Genomic DNA, 15,299 nt, shown 5'->3' on the forward strand with positions numbered 1-15,299 from the left:
TAATATTATCAGTCATAACATCTCTACTTCACTCTTAATTTATTGTCACCATCTCTCATTGAAATAAGTAGAACAGAGGATGACTTAAATCCTTTCTATGAATACCTACGTGTAAAAGCCGGGGTAGGGACTAACACTATGTGTTGTACCCTGGTTGGTTCTGGCGGGTATGTACGTGTACTTCTGGCACTCCCAGCGTGCCGGCGTGCTCTTGAGGTAGCGGAGCACGTGCAGGGGAGCATCCTTGTCCTCCGGTCCGAACTCCTCCACAAAGAACTGCACGTGGAAGAACGCGGCTGCTAGGACTGGGTTCTCGCCAAATATTTGCTGCCAAAGAAAGATTGTGAGTATAAAAACACAGAAAACATGAGAAACATCTTTACATAGAAGTGGATAGTAATTGCATTTATATTGTAATGTAATCAAGCTGGTTGTGAATTTAAACTTATTGAAAAAAAGAAATATGAAGATAAGTAGAAGTAATATGATAAACAAGAGCAAAGACTGTAATTTCTGAAATAAACAACAGGTATACAAACAATAATATACACATATCCATGGTTTATTTTTCATACTACGACATTTAAGTTGTTTTCGGATGGACAAAAGGAAGAAACATCTAAAATACCAACAGAAAAACTCTTCAAACCTGGAAACAAGGTTTTAACGACAGTTCATTTCTTGGTAAAATGATTTCATCCATGTCGATGCCCATGACATATTCATAGCCAGCCAGTCGAAGACGACATTCAAGAATAGGAAAATCTTCATCCTGGTTCAGTTGGTAAAGCACTCTAGTTTCATCAGTAAAACCTCGACCCCATGGACGACCTGTTTATATAGATATAACCACACTCGTCTTCATTATTTGAGCAGGTCTAGTCTTTAAAATATGTTTGCATATAATAGTATATTACAATTTTAAGTTTGCGAAGTTTCTCATTGTATTGATGCTATTAGCTTGCTTCCCATTATTTATTATACACAGTAATGAAAATTAAAAAAATGAAGTAAAGGTAGCAGTGGAACCATAATAGAAGTGAGCACATGTAAAACTAACCTGGGAGTTTATACGGGAAAATAGACAGCAAGCCGGTATTCTGATAATATTTGAACACCCTGGTCACATTCTCAGGATTTCCAAAGTCCAATATTTGGATTTTGTCCACACCAAGCAGCTTCTGCATTTCAAACCATTCTACTAGCTTCAGAGGATCCAGCAAACTACCGAAGGCTACTTTGCCGCAGATGGCTAGTCCTCCTTTCACAACCTCCGGGGTATACACTGGTATGTAGTTGTTGTCCTCCACTGGACAGGCAGGGTCAGGGGTCACAGTGACGCGAGCCCCGGTCAACTCTAGAGGCGAAAAAGGCACGTGACACTGATAGACCACCGCGAACACTTCCCGCTGGTCGTTGATGTTGTCGGGGTCGGCCAGAGAGTGAACGATGTGCGCTGGTGATGTAATTGTGTCGCTGCCATGGCGACGGAAGCAGCACGTCAGCTGACCCACCCTCTTCTCCTGGAAGGCCGTGAGGCGGATGTGGCTGCCACTGGGTGGCGTCTGCTGGAGGGTGAGGGTGGCTGAGTACAGGTAGACACGCTTGACCGGAACTGCGTCATGTGGGTCGGCAGTAGTCCAGTTGGGGAAGATCTCAACCTGTCATTGTTATAACAGGGAATCAATCTCTTAAATAAAAATCTGAAGGCGCACGCGTGCACAAACACACACACACCCACTCTGGCACGCTCACTTTGCGCAAATTTAATTCCAGTATCCTCCTGCTGATGTTCTTTCAGTACATTGTGTGTATAAGTTTGTGTCTCATGCCAGTGTCACGTGATAATGACCAGCCATGGAGTAATAGGTTATAGGAGTAAAATAAGTGCATTGATGTTATTAGTTTGTAAACTTACATGAATTAGGTTTTACGCAAAATAACATAAGGCATCAAGGGAGTAGTGTTTACTCTACAAATCTTAAAAATGTTTCCATACCAATTTGTCGCGACGTACTACAGGTGTTGTTCCTGGAGTAGTTGGATTCACCTTTATGACACACAAAAAATTAGACTGACAGGAGCAGTATTTGTGATATAAATTTAAGTGTAATCTTTGATGATATGAGAAAATACAAATATAATATAAATTGTGAACATTTTTATGCAATAATTTTTTAGATAGTGAAATTTAAGTTTAAACAATTTCGGGATTTTTTCTAGTTTTAATCGGTTTGATCTGCGCGTTATTAACGGTCATGCTTACATTGAAAATAAATAAATTATATTAAATCAAAGACAAACTAACTGAAGAATGATATAAAACTAGAATATATACAATTGCAATTTAATGTGTAGTTTAATGTTATGTGAAAAACAAAAATCACCCACAGTTAAGGGGTTTCACTAAAATTAACTTCGTGCTGCCACTAGAATTACATTAATTAACTAAAAGGGGCTTGTGTACTAGCTTTTAGAAAAGCAGACGACCGTTTGCAGACAAATCCATCCGTTAACAGCAGATGCCTTACATGTGTCATCTCAATCATTCATCTTAGCCTGATTTCTATATGACTAATATCGGCGGACTGACATTACTGCTTGTTACTTATTACTCAAGGCATAAATCAATATATAATGAAATAAATAAATATTTTTATTAGAGATCTGTGTACTTACTGTATATATTGTTAAGTTCTCAACTGGTTCATTATCAGGACTTGACACAAACAATAAAACCTGCATAAAGAATAATATGATGATAAGAACCTTGGAAAAAAGAACAACTGTAATCACCAAAAAAATTTAATAAATACTAACATACAAAAACAGCAAGTAAATAAGTCTTTGAAAATTATCTGGTTACTAAGACACTTGTAAAAGATTTTGTCACAGTGATAAACAAAAGGACGACGACAAATAAACTGAAAATTGATAATTGCTTAAAAGTTCCATCTTGAAATTATCTGCATTTCCACGCTGTGTTTTATCTTTTCATTACAAGCACATTAAATGATTCTCTGCCTATGGAATCATTACACCAAAGTGAAATGACAAAGAACTGACTGGCAAGTGAACAAAAAATATCTGAGGAAGAAGTCTTATTTGCGCTAACGTACCTTTTGAAAAAATTCAGTATTTGTAGGACCTCGATAGACAGACCACGTGACTACAGTCATTACCACTGTAATGATACATACGACGAACAACCGTTTGATGCAGTGGGCATCCATAGCTTGTAGGAAAGGCGCTAGAAGACCCCAGGTAAAGTGTTTTTCATCAACAAACTGAACTGAGTCCTTCCTTCATCAAAGTGGCGAAATCTGCAGACAGACACGTGAAACGGCCATCAGTACATGCTGCAAATGCTACAAATCCTTGTCACACACTTGTTTCTTCTCTCATAATATTAGATCAACGGTTGTTAATTCATACATTTGTGAAAAAATTAATAAAACATTACTTTAAAAAAATCATGTGCTTCAAGATTATAAATAATAATAATGTCCTGTAATCCATTATCGGAATAAACATTATTATGTTAAAGTCATCAGTGATCTGCCCTCCCTCCTCCTCCATTCATCTCTCTCATCATCTACCCTCCATCCTCCTCCTCCATCCATCTCCCTCATCATCATCCATTCATCCGCCTCATCCATCCCTCCTCCTCCATCCATCCCCCTTTTCCCATTCATCTTCCCTGATCCATCAATTCCCCCACCCTCCTTTTCCCATTCATCTCCTACATTCATCATCATCCTTCTCCTCCATCGCTCCCTCCATACTTTATTTCCATATATCATATCTCCTCCTCAATCCCTCTATCCTCTCTCCAATGTTGTCCTTATCCTTCCTCCCTCCCTCCATCATTCTTTCTTCATCCATCTCATCCCTCCTCCTCCTTCATCCTCAATCCATCCCTCCTTTCTCCATCTTTCCTCTGTTAATCCTCCATCTATTCTCCATCCCTCTTTCTCCTCATCCATCCGTCCTTCTCTTCATATATCCCTCCTTATCCTCATTATCCCTCCTCCTCATCCATCATCATCCTCATCCTCCTCCTCATCATCATCCAGTAAACTGAAACAGTCCTATGAACAGGCTCAAGGCACTTTACAGAAAAAGAGACACACGGATACACGGATACAAGCATAGAATACATCTGAGATGAAAGATATGGATCCAGAAGCTGCTCCCAGATCACGTGTAACCTGTAATCCAGGACTGGATGTCCACTGCCTCTCTTCCGGCGGCTCGTGAACTAATTTTGGATTTTCATCCTTCGTGAATCCCAAACCCAAACGATTTAGTCCCAGCGAAAACTATTGTCAAAACACTGTGATAATCTTTATAATAAAAACTATAAGTGAAGCTAGATGTACACTGCCTACAGGCAACATCACCAAATTAACTGAATACAAGCAACACTCCGTCATTCCCACGTGTAACGGTTTAGGATGTGTCAGAGTTTCTGATCTAAACCTCGCGATTAGATCTACAGATCGTTGGTGATCTGTAACGATACCAATGCGACAGAAAAAATAGTTCTTGTCCTGACATCGAATTATCGTCGATTGCTAGGACCTACATCGTCACATAGTTGAGAGGATAAAGTACAGTGACCGTGTGACCTTCTCACCCACGAACAAAACTAAAGGGAGAGACAGAGAGAGAGAGAGAGGCAGAGAGATCAGAGCGCTAGACAGAATTTCGCGGCGTTTTAGCCAAGGGACATCACTTCCAGATATCTCTAGTTGTAAACACAGTCCCAATAGAGAGTTCCTTTTTATGGCTGATTGTTTAACTAAGAATATAATTTATAGTCGGGTCATTTTTACTGTTCATACTGGACTGTAGCAGCCTCCACCTCCCTACACTTAGTGTCCCTCGTCTTCTTGGGAAATCAAGCGCTGGTCGGCGACAGTTAGTTATATTGTTTTCTCTCCTTCTCTTCCACTTTCTAAATAGATCTATAACTCCTTCTAGCAGGTGAACCTCAGCCACCCGAGCTGTGCAAGCTTTTTAAACCTCATGTCACCCGTGACAACTTCTTTGAAACGAGCTTATGTTTTCTTAACTTCTCCATTCCCTCATACCTGCCTCTAGTTATTATTGACATGTGAGTCGGACGAACACCTGTGTGCTTGCATTATCAAGGCTGGAGTGGTAGTCTTGTTTCAGTCGAACATCCCGTGTTGTTTACAGTAAATGTAAAAACTGGCTCCTGAGTACTTATAACTCCTTGTCTCTTGAAGCCGTACTCCGTATTTAAATGTATACCTTGCATTAATAATAATAATAATAATAATAATAATAATAATAATAATAATAATAATAATAATAATAATAATAATAATAATAAACGTGTGGCTCATATATCTTATAATCACGCTCACGAAAAATCACACTTTCAGCGGTTCAGACAAATAGGAGACATGGCTACAATATGAAGGACGGAAGGAGAAACAACTATGACAGAGAAATAAAAAACAAATAATAAAAATGCATCAGGGTAAACAGTAAAGATGAAAAGTGTCATAAACCTAGAGAGGAGAACGAGCAGCCGGACTAATCAATATAATCACAAACTATTGACAGCAATATTCACAGGTGTCATAATGTTCGCGATGAAAGCAGTCAAAGTGGGGAGGAGGCTGATGTTGGAGGTAAAAAGTTCAACTGCTTTGGAGAACAGTAAATAGAAATTTGGTGACTTTGTGTGGCTGTCAGTTAGATAACTGTCAGTGTTGTTTTCAGTCCAGATTTTTTGTAAGATCTTCAGTTCTTTGCTAGTGTGTTATCATTATCGTCTGCAAACAGCGGGCTACAACTCGGTTTTCATGAACATCAAAATGTCTTTGTCATATAAGCTTCACGAGTAATATTATCAAAAAACATGCTTAACAAACAGGTAATGACACCGTTAGCGTAGGTATACTGTTGTGTACAAAAAATCTTTTATTTAATTACCCTTCTTAATTTAATTGTTCATTCAATTACCAAGGCTTGTTAGGCACTTACAGAACAATTCGTTGACTTGGACGAGACCATGTTTATGGGTGAATTTTTGAATCACATACATAGACCCTCGTGCCACACAGTCTAAAACTCTTTTGACACATCAGAGCTCCAGCTGATGCCAAAGAACAACTTTTCCCTCAGGATGGGATAGTTGTCTTCTCAACTATGTCCTACCTGGTCTGGAACCAGTCTGTTCTTCTTCTAACAATTCCTAAGTAATGTTTATATCTCAACCTGCACTACTTGACCATGACTTTGCTTAATAAATAAATATTCTTATAGTTACGCGGTTCTAGCACCGTTGTTTCCTTTTTCTCAAAATGGTTTCAATAATGACAGGGTCCATATTTTGGGCCATTCTTTTGCGTCTCAAGACTCCTTCGTAGAGAGTGTGTGTATGTGTTTTTTTAATTCCCACCTTACTTGAGAAGATGACAAAACAAATACAAGCGACTTTTCTACCTTCAGACCGCCTATGGTTATTTCTTCTTTTCACAGGACTGCTAACAACCTGATTTGTTTGAAGCATAGTGAAGAGGTGTTCACCTGGAAGTTGTAGAGGTCTTTGCAAAAGCTAGTCTAGTTTTTAACTAAAGCAAAGATTTCTGTGAGAAGTCCGCCATTGTTCTCTGTAGTAACCGAGGACGAGTGTTGACCTGTGTTGGTGGCTGTTATTTAGTTGTCGGGATTCTGAGGCGAGTATTCAGTCCTTTCTTTGGGTTTTTACGCTTGGTTGCCCCTGTCTTTCTCACCCATGAACTACAGTTGATGGGTGGGACTGGCTTTGAACACGTGAATACTGTGTGAATACCCGTGATCGGGTCATGACTATGTGTAGAGGTTTGCTCTCTTTCCCAAGACTACCCTCAAGGCTATCAATTGTGGTTAAATTGTTAATTTGCAGTGGTCGAGTTGACTATGTGTAGTAACTACACGGTATCTTTATATACAATATCTTTCACACACACACACACACACACTGGTCGGTTTATAAAAATTAATTTATTAAAACTAATTTTCTGTTCACTTGCTCATTCTTTCCTTCTTTCACACTTCTCATGTATACCTGTACATGTAATCAAATAAATTATAGCACATAAATGTATGGAAACAAATGATAATTTTTGTCATGTGATATTTCTGCCTCTAAATTCCCTCCATAAGTCACAGATGAATACCCATTCATATCCTGGTATGTTTAATTTATCTCTTTGTCTCTCTCTCTCTTTCAAACGTCAATTCTTCTAGGTCCCCATCCTTAATAACACATAAAGAGACAGACAAAAGACACAGTAACCTAAATAGTCCATATTTAAAGATTTTCTTCTGCAAATTAAAAAAAAAACCGTGATGTGGATAAAAAATAAACAACAAAAAGCCAAAAGCAAATACTACATCAGAAGTGATCGAGTTTGTTAAATTGCCGCTTTTTTAAAACTGTAACTAATTCACCCTTTCACAATTCATAATTTATTTTCGGGAACATAAACGAGTCTTTGTTTCTACAAAGTCTAGCACCCACGTGACACACTTGTAAACATCATGTCTTACATGCTCTTTCAAATTACAAACAACTTACAAAATATAAATGCTTGTTTCCCTATATTTGATGCTGAGCCTAAAAGTCTTTTTTCTTCTTTCTTTTCATTTGAATCGGCAACGAGTAAGTCAATAAAGTTATGTATACCTAAATGGAGCTAAATAAATACGCATAAAAATCATTGATAAAATAATGTTTAAAGAAGGACACTAACAACTTTAAAAAAAAACTACTGTACAAAAACAAACTCTTATTCTTCTACAAAACAGACTCGGTAAGAAAACAATAAACCATTTTCTAAGTAATGGCTCAGAGCCGAATCACCCCCAAAGAACACTTCTTACAGAAAAATTTACACCCAGTCACAGTTCTTCACTCTTTTTTCCACAGTCGTAATAAACATGAAAAATTTCCAGATCGAGAGTGAAAAAAAGAGTTGGTATTCTAACCTTAACTATTCTCAGACAGAACTAGGTCGATCTAAATCTTAAGCCAAAACAAAACAAAACAAAACAAATCAAAACAAAAAAAAAAAAAAACCAAGCAAACAAAACCAACAAAATGGTATGTCGAATCAAGAAGTATTTCCACGGCAAATATAAAATGTATGTACGAATAATACTTCACCACTTGTACCCTAATATACCCTTACCTCCCTTTTACCACGAGAAAAGTCACTTTGAGTATTTTCAACGTGAATTGAGGAACACGAAATACATCCATCCACAGGGAAAACAACCTTAAATGTCGAGCAATCGGGTGCTGAGTACCTGTGTGCCTGGGTACCCTGGGTAGGTGAGTGAACGTTGTACAACAGACGAATGTGTGTTGTGGCTAAGTGTAGTGCCTTCAGCTTTTCTCCCTTTTCTTCCTTCTCCTCAGGTGTGAAGAAGAATAAAAGAAGCGGTGTGTGTTTATGCCAAGGATGTAAAATGAGTCAATAAGTGACAGGTAACAAAGCTGTCACCTGGATACGGAGGGCGGGGAGAAGAACCACACCTCTCTCATCCGGGTACAGTCCGAGTGACCGTCTACCCACACAGACTGTAAGTCCCAGTGTACACTCGCCTGTCGGGTCATCCCAGTTAATGTAAGTAATTGAGGTAGACAGGAGGCATTGTGAAGAGTCTGAGTAGTAATTGAAGAATGAATATATTCATACGCACAGACTGTATAAATAACCATCATGTATTCGCTGGCTTAGTTTGAAAAAATGAGAGTGTCAATAGGTGATGTGGGTGTGTGTGTGTGTGTGTGGACATTGTCTTTACTTTACAGAGGTCGTCGTCATGTCGATGAAATGCCAAACACAGACAGAACTCTAGAGTCAATACGATGAGTAGGGGCACATGACAGTAAAGGACTTCTTGACGGTATTGCATTAAAAAAGTGATAAATGTCACAACAGCTGATTTATGATAAGATGATGGAGGAGTAATCTGGCAGACATGCAGCTGCGACAAATTCAAACACCTGTTGTGACACTACGGTTTGACATAGTGAATCTCTTTTACACTCAAAGTGTGAGGGGAAGAGGGTTGGTTTGTGTGTTCATGTGATTGTGTGTTTGTGTGTTTGTGTGTGTGTGAGAGAGAGAGAGAGAGAGAGAGAGGGGGGGGGAGTGTTGTCTAACCAGATGTTGCACCTACCAGGTCCCCCTTAAAGATTTATTTACATGATATGTCTCATTGATTTTGCTGGAAAATGTTCCGAGAGAACTGCTAACGATGATATAATGTTAGCTCTAACCTTGAGTATATTGAACGACATTTTATTAGCATTTTGATATCTTGAGAGGGCGTTCACACTAACACACACACACACACACGGATAATGGTGAAGAGTGAGTACGCGTGTCAGAAATAACAAAAAAAAACACAACAAAACAACAACAACCAACCAACAAACAATGTCAATGTTTGCTTATTTAAATACCAGCTTATCATATGTATGATGATTTTGTCTAATCATCTATGGACTCTGGTCCAATCGCTGTGGACAGTGGTTGAATCGACTCGTGTACTGGGCGAACAGCCAAACGGTCAGAACTTACCCCGGACTTAACATCAATTTTTACACCTACTTCATCGTTTACACCTGCATTTAATCATCGCCATCCAAGGAAGCGACTTCCGCTGCCATTCTCTATCGTCTTGTAACGGTTCTCTAGTATGGGATGTACGTCTCACTCTGTTCCACTACCAGCAGTCGGGGGATCAATACCCCGTTGCCATGGTACAGGTGTTTCTCTGTATTTTGCCGTTTTCCCATGCTATATAGCGGTATTCATCCTTCAGTTCTTTCATGTCGCATCAAGCGTAGAGCACATGCTTATTATATATATATAGCCAGGCAATTATTTGCTTCATAATTTCTCCTCATTTTTTTTTTTTACATGTGATTATTCTATTCATTAATAATATTGTGCTGCCATTACCTGCTTAAACAGGAGTGTGTTTACCAGTAAAAATAAATTATCATCGTTAATTTCATTCACTAAGGACTATCTCATTATGTTATTTAAAAAAATGAAGTGGTAAAAGCAAGTAGAAAAAAAAAATACTGACTTTTCTCGCCGATCTCGGTGTTCAAGCGACGTAAGCCTCGTGAATCCGTCACGAACTCACAATCTTTACTTAGATAAACAATAACAAGATAAGGGAGTGTATGTCCTGGAACTGCACACGCTCGCACACAACAGTCTCCATTTTCAGATCATGTTGACGACTGAGAATCCTGTTCGACAGAACACTTCGACCAGCCACACCTGTACTAGACACGCACTTGGAGGAGAAGGTATGAACACAAAGAGAGAATGATGGTTAACTCTTTCTCCGCTCCGTCAAGGGTTGTCGCCTACTGGGCCTGTACCCGAGTGAGCCTATGGTAATTGCGGGTGGGCTACCACAGTTGAGGTTTGTGGGTGTGCACACTGGTGGTGTGTTTCCTGCACTTTTTTTTTTTTTTTTTTTTTTTTTTTTTTTTTTGTTTGCTGAAACTACTGGTTCATCGCTTGCTTCCTTAGTGTCTTCTCTCGGGTGTGTTTTGTGTCCTTTGGAGGTTTTCTGAGAAAAACACGAGGAGACATGCGACTGTCTGCTGGCAGATTTCATACAAAGTTCACAAAACTATGTTGAAAGTAGGGAAGAATTTATTAGCCATACTGACAGTGATGACTTGGAATGTGAGTAAAGTGAGAGTGTCACGTGTAACACTACCTCCTTACATCCAACAGCCTCGAGGTGGTGATCACAAAGACAGGGTACTCTTCGCTGACTGTGAATAACAATCTAATAATGCAAATATAAATAACATGCGTATTTGCCTATGAAATAGATGAGAATTTACAGGCAAGTAAGGTGACCCTAGTCCCACACAAAGGCAGGCAGAGAGGCGGTATTTGCATTCACCTGGTAGTGAAAGGGTTAATCCCGTCTACATGTCAATGGCGGCAGGTGTACACGGAGAGGAGGGATCATCATCACTGGGTGCGGTGCAAATCGGGAGTGTGTGTGTGTCTAGTGAAGACCCCATGCTGGTAATCTCCGCAGGTCAACCAGCACATATCTGTTTACACACACTCACATCCGCGAGCGCGTGCACGCAAGCAGGAGCACACACACACACTCACGCACGTAATCACGCACGCGCAAGCCCATCATTCCCCCCACAACACACACCCACATATATATCTACACACGCAATCAAGCACACTGACTGACGAAGCCTGAGGGATCATACACGACATTAAACATTTATTTTGACATTTGTTATGTTGGCACAACATCACTCACCTGTCTACTGCCTGCTAGATAAAATGTTTTGGAAAATGTTGGTTTTCGGGGCGAAAGTAGGTTTCAGGACTAATAATCCTTTGAAATGTTTACTAAAATGTTTATTAAAATTTTTAAAGCCTTATAAATATATATTTTAAATATTTGTCTTAAAGTGTAATGTGTGAGGGTTATATTGACTCTTCACACCTAACTTGCAAACTTCGCTCAAGGTATTCACGACAAAATCAGAACAAAGGTGTGGACTGAGAGAAGGAGAAACATGAGTACAGTTAGACCTTGGAAGCTGTCATTACGGCCCAGAATGTAATTACCAGCTTGTGTGCTTCAAGGTACACTCAAAAGGGCCATTGTGTCAATCAGGACACAACCAAGTCTTGTTCGAACACGTGGCAACCTAAAGAAAATGTGAAAGAAAAAAATATCCTCTTGTTTTTATTGAATCCGTTCCCTGAACAGTCTTTTCTTTGGACTTTACAACTCAATGTGCGAAGGAGACCTTGATCAAAATATACTGCTGGAGGTAAAAACAAAAAAAAAACAAAAAAAAAACGGATCCTGTTAATTTGAAAAGGTAGCGGGGTGCGAAAACTGTCCATCAGAGACGGCGCCGGGGGAGGAGATGGAACAGTATTTTGTATTATTCATGATGGTAGTAGACTTAAAGGCTCCTCAAATAATGACTAGAAAAACCACACCATCCAAAAATAAACTGTTAAACTGCAGAACTTTGTACACGGCAGTATTCTGTCACCTGGATGGTTAAAAGGTTTAGGACTTGAGCGGAAATTAGTTAGAGACTTCTTTATGCAATCGACTCGAAAATTGGGCTCAAAAGCCAGTGTCGCTTTTACTTAAATCGCTCAAGTGGTTCAAAGAAAAGAGACTGGGTGTAGTTCAAGATATTCCTAATGTCAAGAGCGATGTCAAGGGCTCGGAACGATTTGACTTTTTGGTCTTTTGATAAAATGGTCCTACCTGGGACGAGATGGACACATCTGGGACGAAGTGACTTCTGCTGTGGGACGAAATGACTGGCCTCCAAGCAGTTCTGCTGCATTCTTGGAAGAGTATGAACTCCTGTAGAAACAAATTCTGTTATTGGTATTGTACTGTAGGAAACAACACAAAAGTTGTTGAAATTGTTATTGTACATTTACAGATTTACAGATCACTTCCCAGCAGTGCATGATGATGAGTAGCTGCCACGGAAGTAAGAGTGTGGTAAGAAAAGGGTGTAGCAGAAAGGACATGGAATTCATGAGGTGGACACGACTAACAATTTTCCCCGCTTATGAGGAAAGAAAGATAAGAGATAGAGAGAAAGACAAAAAAGCAATCATTCAGTTGTTTTTATGTTTGTGTCATTTGGGCTGTTCATTCTTCTCTCCTTTGTATATTCTAGTTTTGTTTGTTGGTGCAGAATACATTCAGTCCTAACCCTGACAGTTTGTTCAGTTGGAAACCGTTTCACTTCAGCTTTGTAAACGCCAACACCAAGTACCCGGCTGAGAAAGACATTGTATTGCTAGGTTAGTACCTGTAACAGTAAAACTTCGGCCTTTATGATAACGACTGCCCACTACTGGGTGTCCCTACAGTTCATGTCCACTCGTCCCTACACAACGAAGCACCATCGACAAGCACTTGACAGACGATTGGTCCTGTTCTTTGCCAGACATACACAAATATTTTCTGTGTCGACATGTAATCTCCATTGTGTTTGGTAGTAACCTGACCATTGCCAGTCAGGCGGATGCCCCAGTTAGCTCTGACCCCTGCTGACCTACTTTAGTTTCGGGTGTACGACAAGAGCAGACGGCCTCGTTTTACGATTACCGCTCATTTATAACACAGTTAGGGGTGAAAAGGAGACTAAAACAGGTCGAAACTGATAAATCGTACAATATTAAGAAACTAGAGGACACAGACAAAAAGAACACACACAGGTGACCGCGAGATTTCCTCTAATGATCATGTTTTCTGTCTTTTACAAACGCAATCCGCCCCCAATCTCACCTCCAAACCAACCTCTTGCATCCATGCAAGAAAGAAATGTACCTGTAAAACCTAAAAATGAAAAAGACCAATAATGTTAATGAAATCTGTCCATCTCTATGACTTAGCGTATAACAAGCATGCAAACCTATCTTACCAAAAGCTTATGACATCGTTGCTGTAGAACCACAGTCGTGTATCCACTGCTGAATTTTAATTTGTTCACACTTTTTTTCCTTCGAGCACAGTTTCGTATGCCGAATATCCTTCGTACTGACAAAAAGTTCTATGTAATAATAAGAAGGAGCGGGATGGGTGTGTCACGATAAACAAACAACTGGGAATATCACAGCAGAGCACCCAGCCCTGCAGAAAAAAGCTGTACCCGAGACGAGACCTCCACCCTGGACAACAAACCCTCACTGTACAGGTGACAGGTGCCACACCCGGCCACCCCTATAAGAAGCAGAAATCAATTTTTATTTTATACACTAAACTATGAATTCATCTAGATAATGGCCGCCATTTACTCAGCGAATATCAACTACCGGTACCCCCAGAAATGTACCCACAACTCCGATATTCCATCTTCGAAACACCCTTCTCTGTTTTGTCATCCGGTTGCACTTTCCTTCTCGTCTTCCTCAATTTCTTGTCACCCGAATCCTCTTTTCGTTTTCTATAGACATCTTTTATTAATCACTGTTGTTTATTCTTCTACAAGAGTAAGAATGCTCTACACAAATCACGCATCATTATTATTAATTACTATTTATTATTACAATTATTATTACAGTGGTATGCCTCTGGAACAGCATATCCCAGACATCCGTATCAGGATGATGGCAGCAACACCAGCAGTGACTAGGGTGGACAAGGTCCGGCGGTGCCAGAACATCACACTCATTACAAAGTATAATCTGTTTAGGTCTCGTCTGGTACAAAACCACTTTACGGACGTGAAACAGGGAATTAGTTTGTTGAGAGGGAAAGGGAAATGCAGGCATGGACACGTGCGCACGAGACAGATCACTCACGAGGGCTTTAGTCCTGATCCTGTACAGGGAACATAAAACTAATGACTCTGGAAACATCGCCGGGACCCGAAAGCGCTGCTAAGGGTAGTCAAGCATCGAAAGCAAGTTTACTTAGGAAGTGATATGGTGTGACACTTTGTGCAAACACTGTTTCGGTGTTTTGGAGGAAGGTCGACACCATGGTGACCACAGGAAGAACTGATTACGAACGTCCCTCGCCGCCATTATACGGAACAGAAAGCAACCGCAATTTAGTTTGAAATAACAAAGCTAGGAATAGCTACAACAGGCACGAGACGAGGACAGATAACGAGAATAGTACAGACAAGTTCTTCACTCAAAATTTAAATAATAAACATATTACAATTCATGACTGTCGTGGTATTGACTCAGTGAATTTGCATTCGCGAGCAGACGTCCAATCAAAATTTTTGACAAGTCCAGAGACAATGCCGATCCATCAGTAAAGAACGATTTTTAGTGACAAACGAATATTATAACCTGGCTGAATGTGCATCCCGTGTAACAAAAGCTCATCAACTCGGGTTTGTTCTCGTTGCCTTTCCGCCTACAGACCTCACCAAGCGTGACTGTCACGTGACAAAGACCAGAGAGACAGATGTGTCACGGATCTGCTCGCGCAGTGGAATGTTTTGTTAAGCATCCCTAACTCAGTGGTTTGCATCCATACAAGGAAAGAAATGTAATATAAATAATAAAGAAATATAATTAAGGAAAGAGATAAGTCGTGTTAATAAAATATACACAGCAATATGACAGTGTATATAAATCATGCAGACTTATGTTTACAAACTCTCATGATGTCGTTGTTGTAGGACTACATCGACTTCATCCATCATCAACCTGACTTCAAGTAGTTTATTGTCTCTCTCTCTCCCCCCTCTCGTA

General features: G+C 39.8%; 1 protein-coding gene across 7 annotated transcripts in view; it reads right to left on the reverse strand.

Annotated features, from left to right (window-relative positions):
* Positions 1-15,299, reverse strand: part of LOC112568038 — a 28,313-nt gene that overhangs the window by 1,286 nt on the left and 11,728 nt on the right. For 6 of the 7 annotated variants that reach the window (XM_025245039.1, XM_025245042.1, XM_025245041.1 and 3 more), the window contains 7 exons: positions 12,334-12,435; positions 3,120-3,323; positions 2,680-2,739; positions 2,000-2,050; positions 1,061-1,661; positions 650-831; positions 110-327 (listed from right to left, as the gene is read on the reverse strand). In XM_025245039.1, coding sequence (XP_025100824.1) covers positions 110-327; positions 650-831; positions 1,061-1,661; positions 2,000-2,050; positions 2,680-2,739; positions 3,120-3,233 — 1,226 coding nt within the window. In that variant the 5' untranslated portion in view covers positions 3,234-3,323; positions 12,334-12,435. Of the gene's footprint in view, positions 1-109; positions 328-649; positions 832-1,060; positions 1,662-1,999; positions 2,051-2,679; positions 2,740-3,119; positions 3,324-10,128; positions 10,501-12,333; positions 12,436-15,299 lie in introns of those variants that run through there. The other variant, XM_025245045.1, reaches the window with a different exon arrangement.

The sequence above is a fragment of the Pomacea canaliculata genome, linkage group LG7, assembly GCF_003073045.1.
Source record: "Pomacea canaliculata isolate SZHN2017 linkage group LG7, ASM307304v1, whole genome shotgun sequence".
Classification (NCBI taxonomy): domain Eukaryota; kingdom Metazoa; phylum Mollusca; class Gastropoda; order Architaenioglossa; family Ampullariidae; genus Pomacea; species Pomacea canaliculata.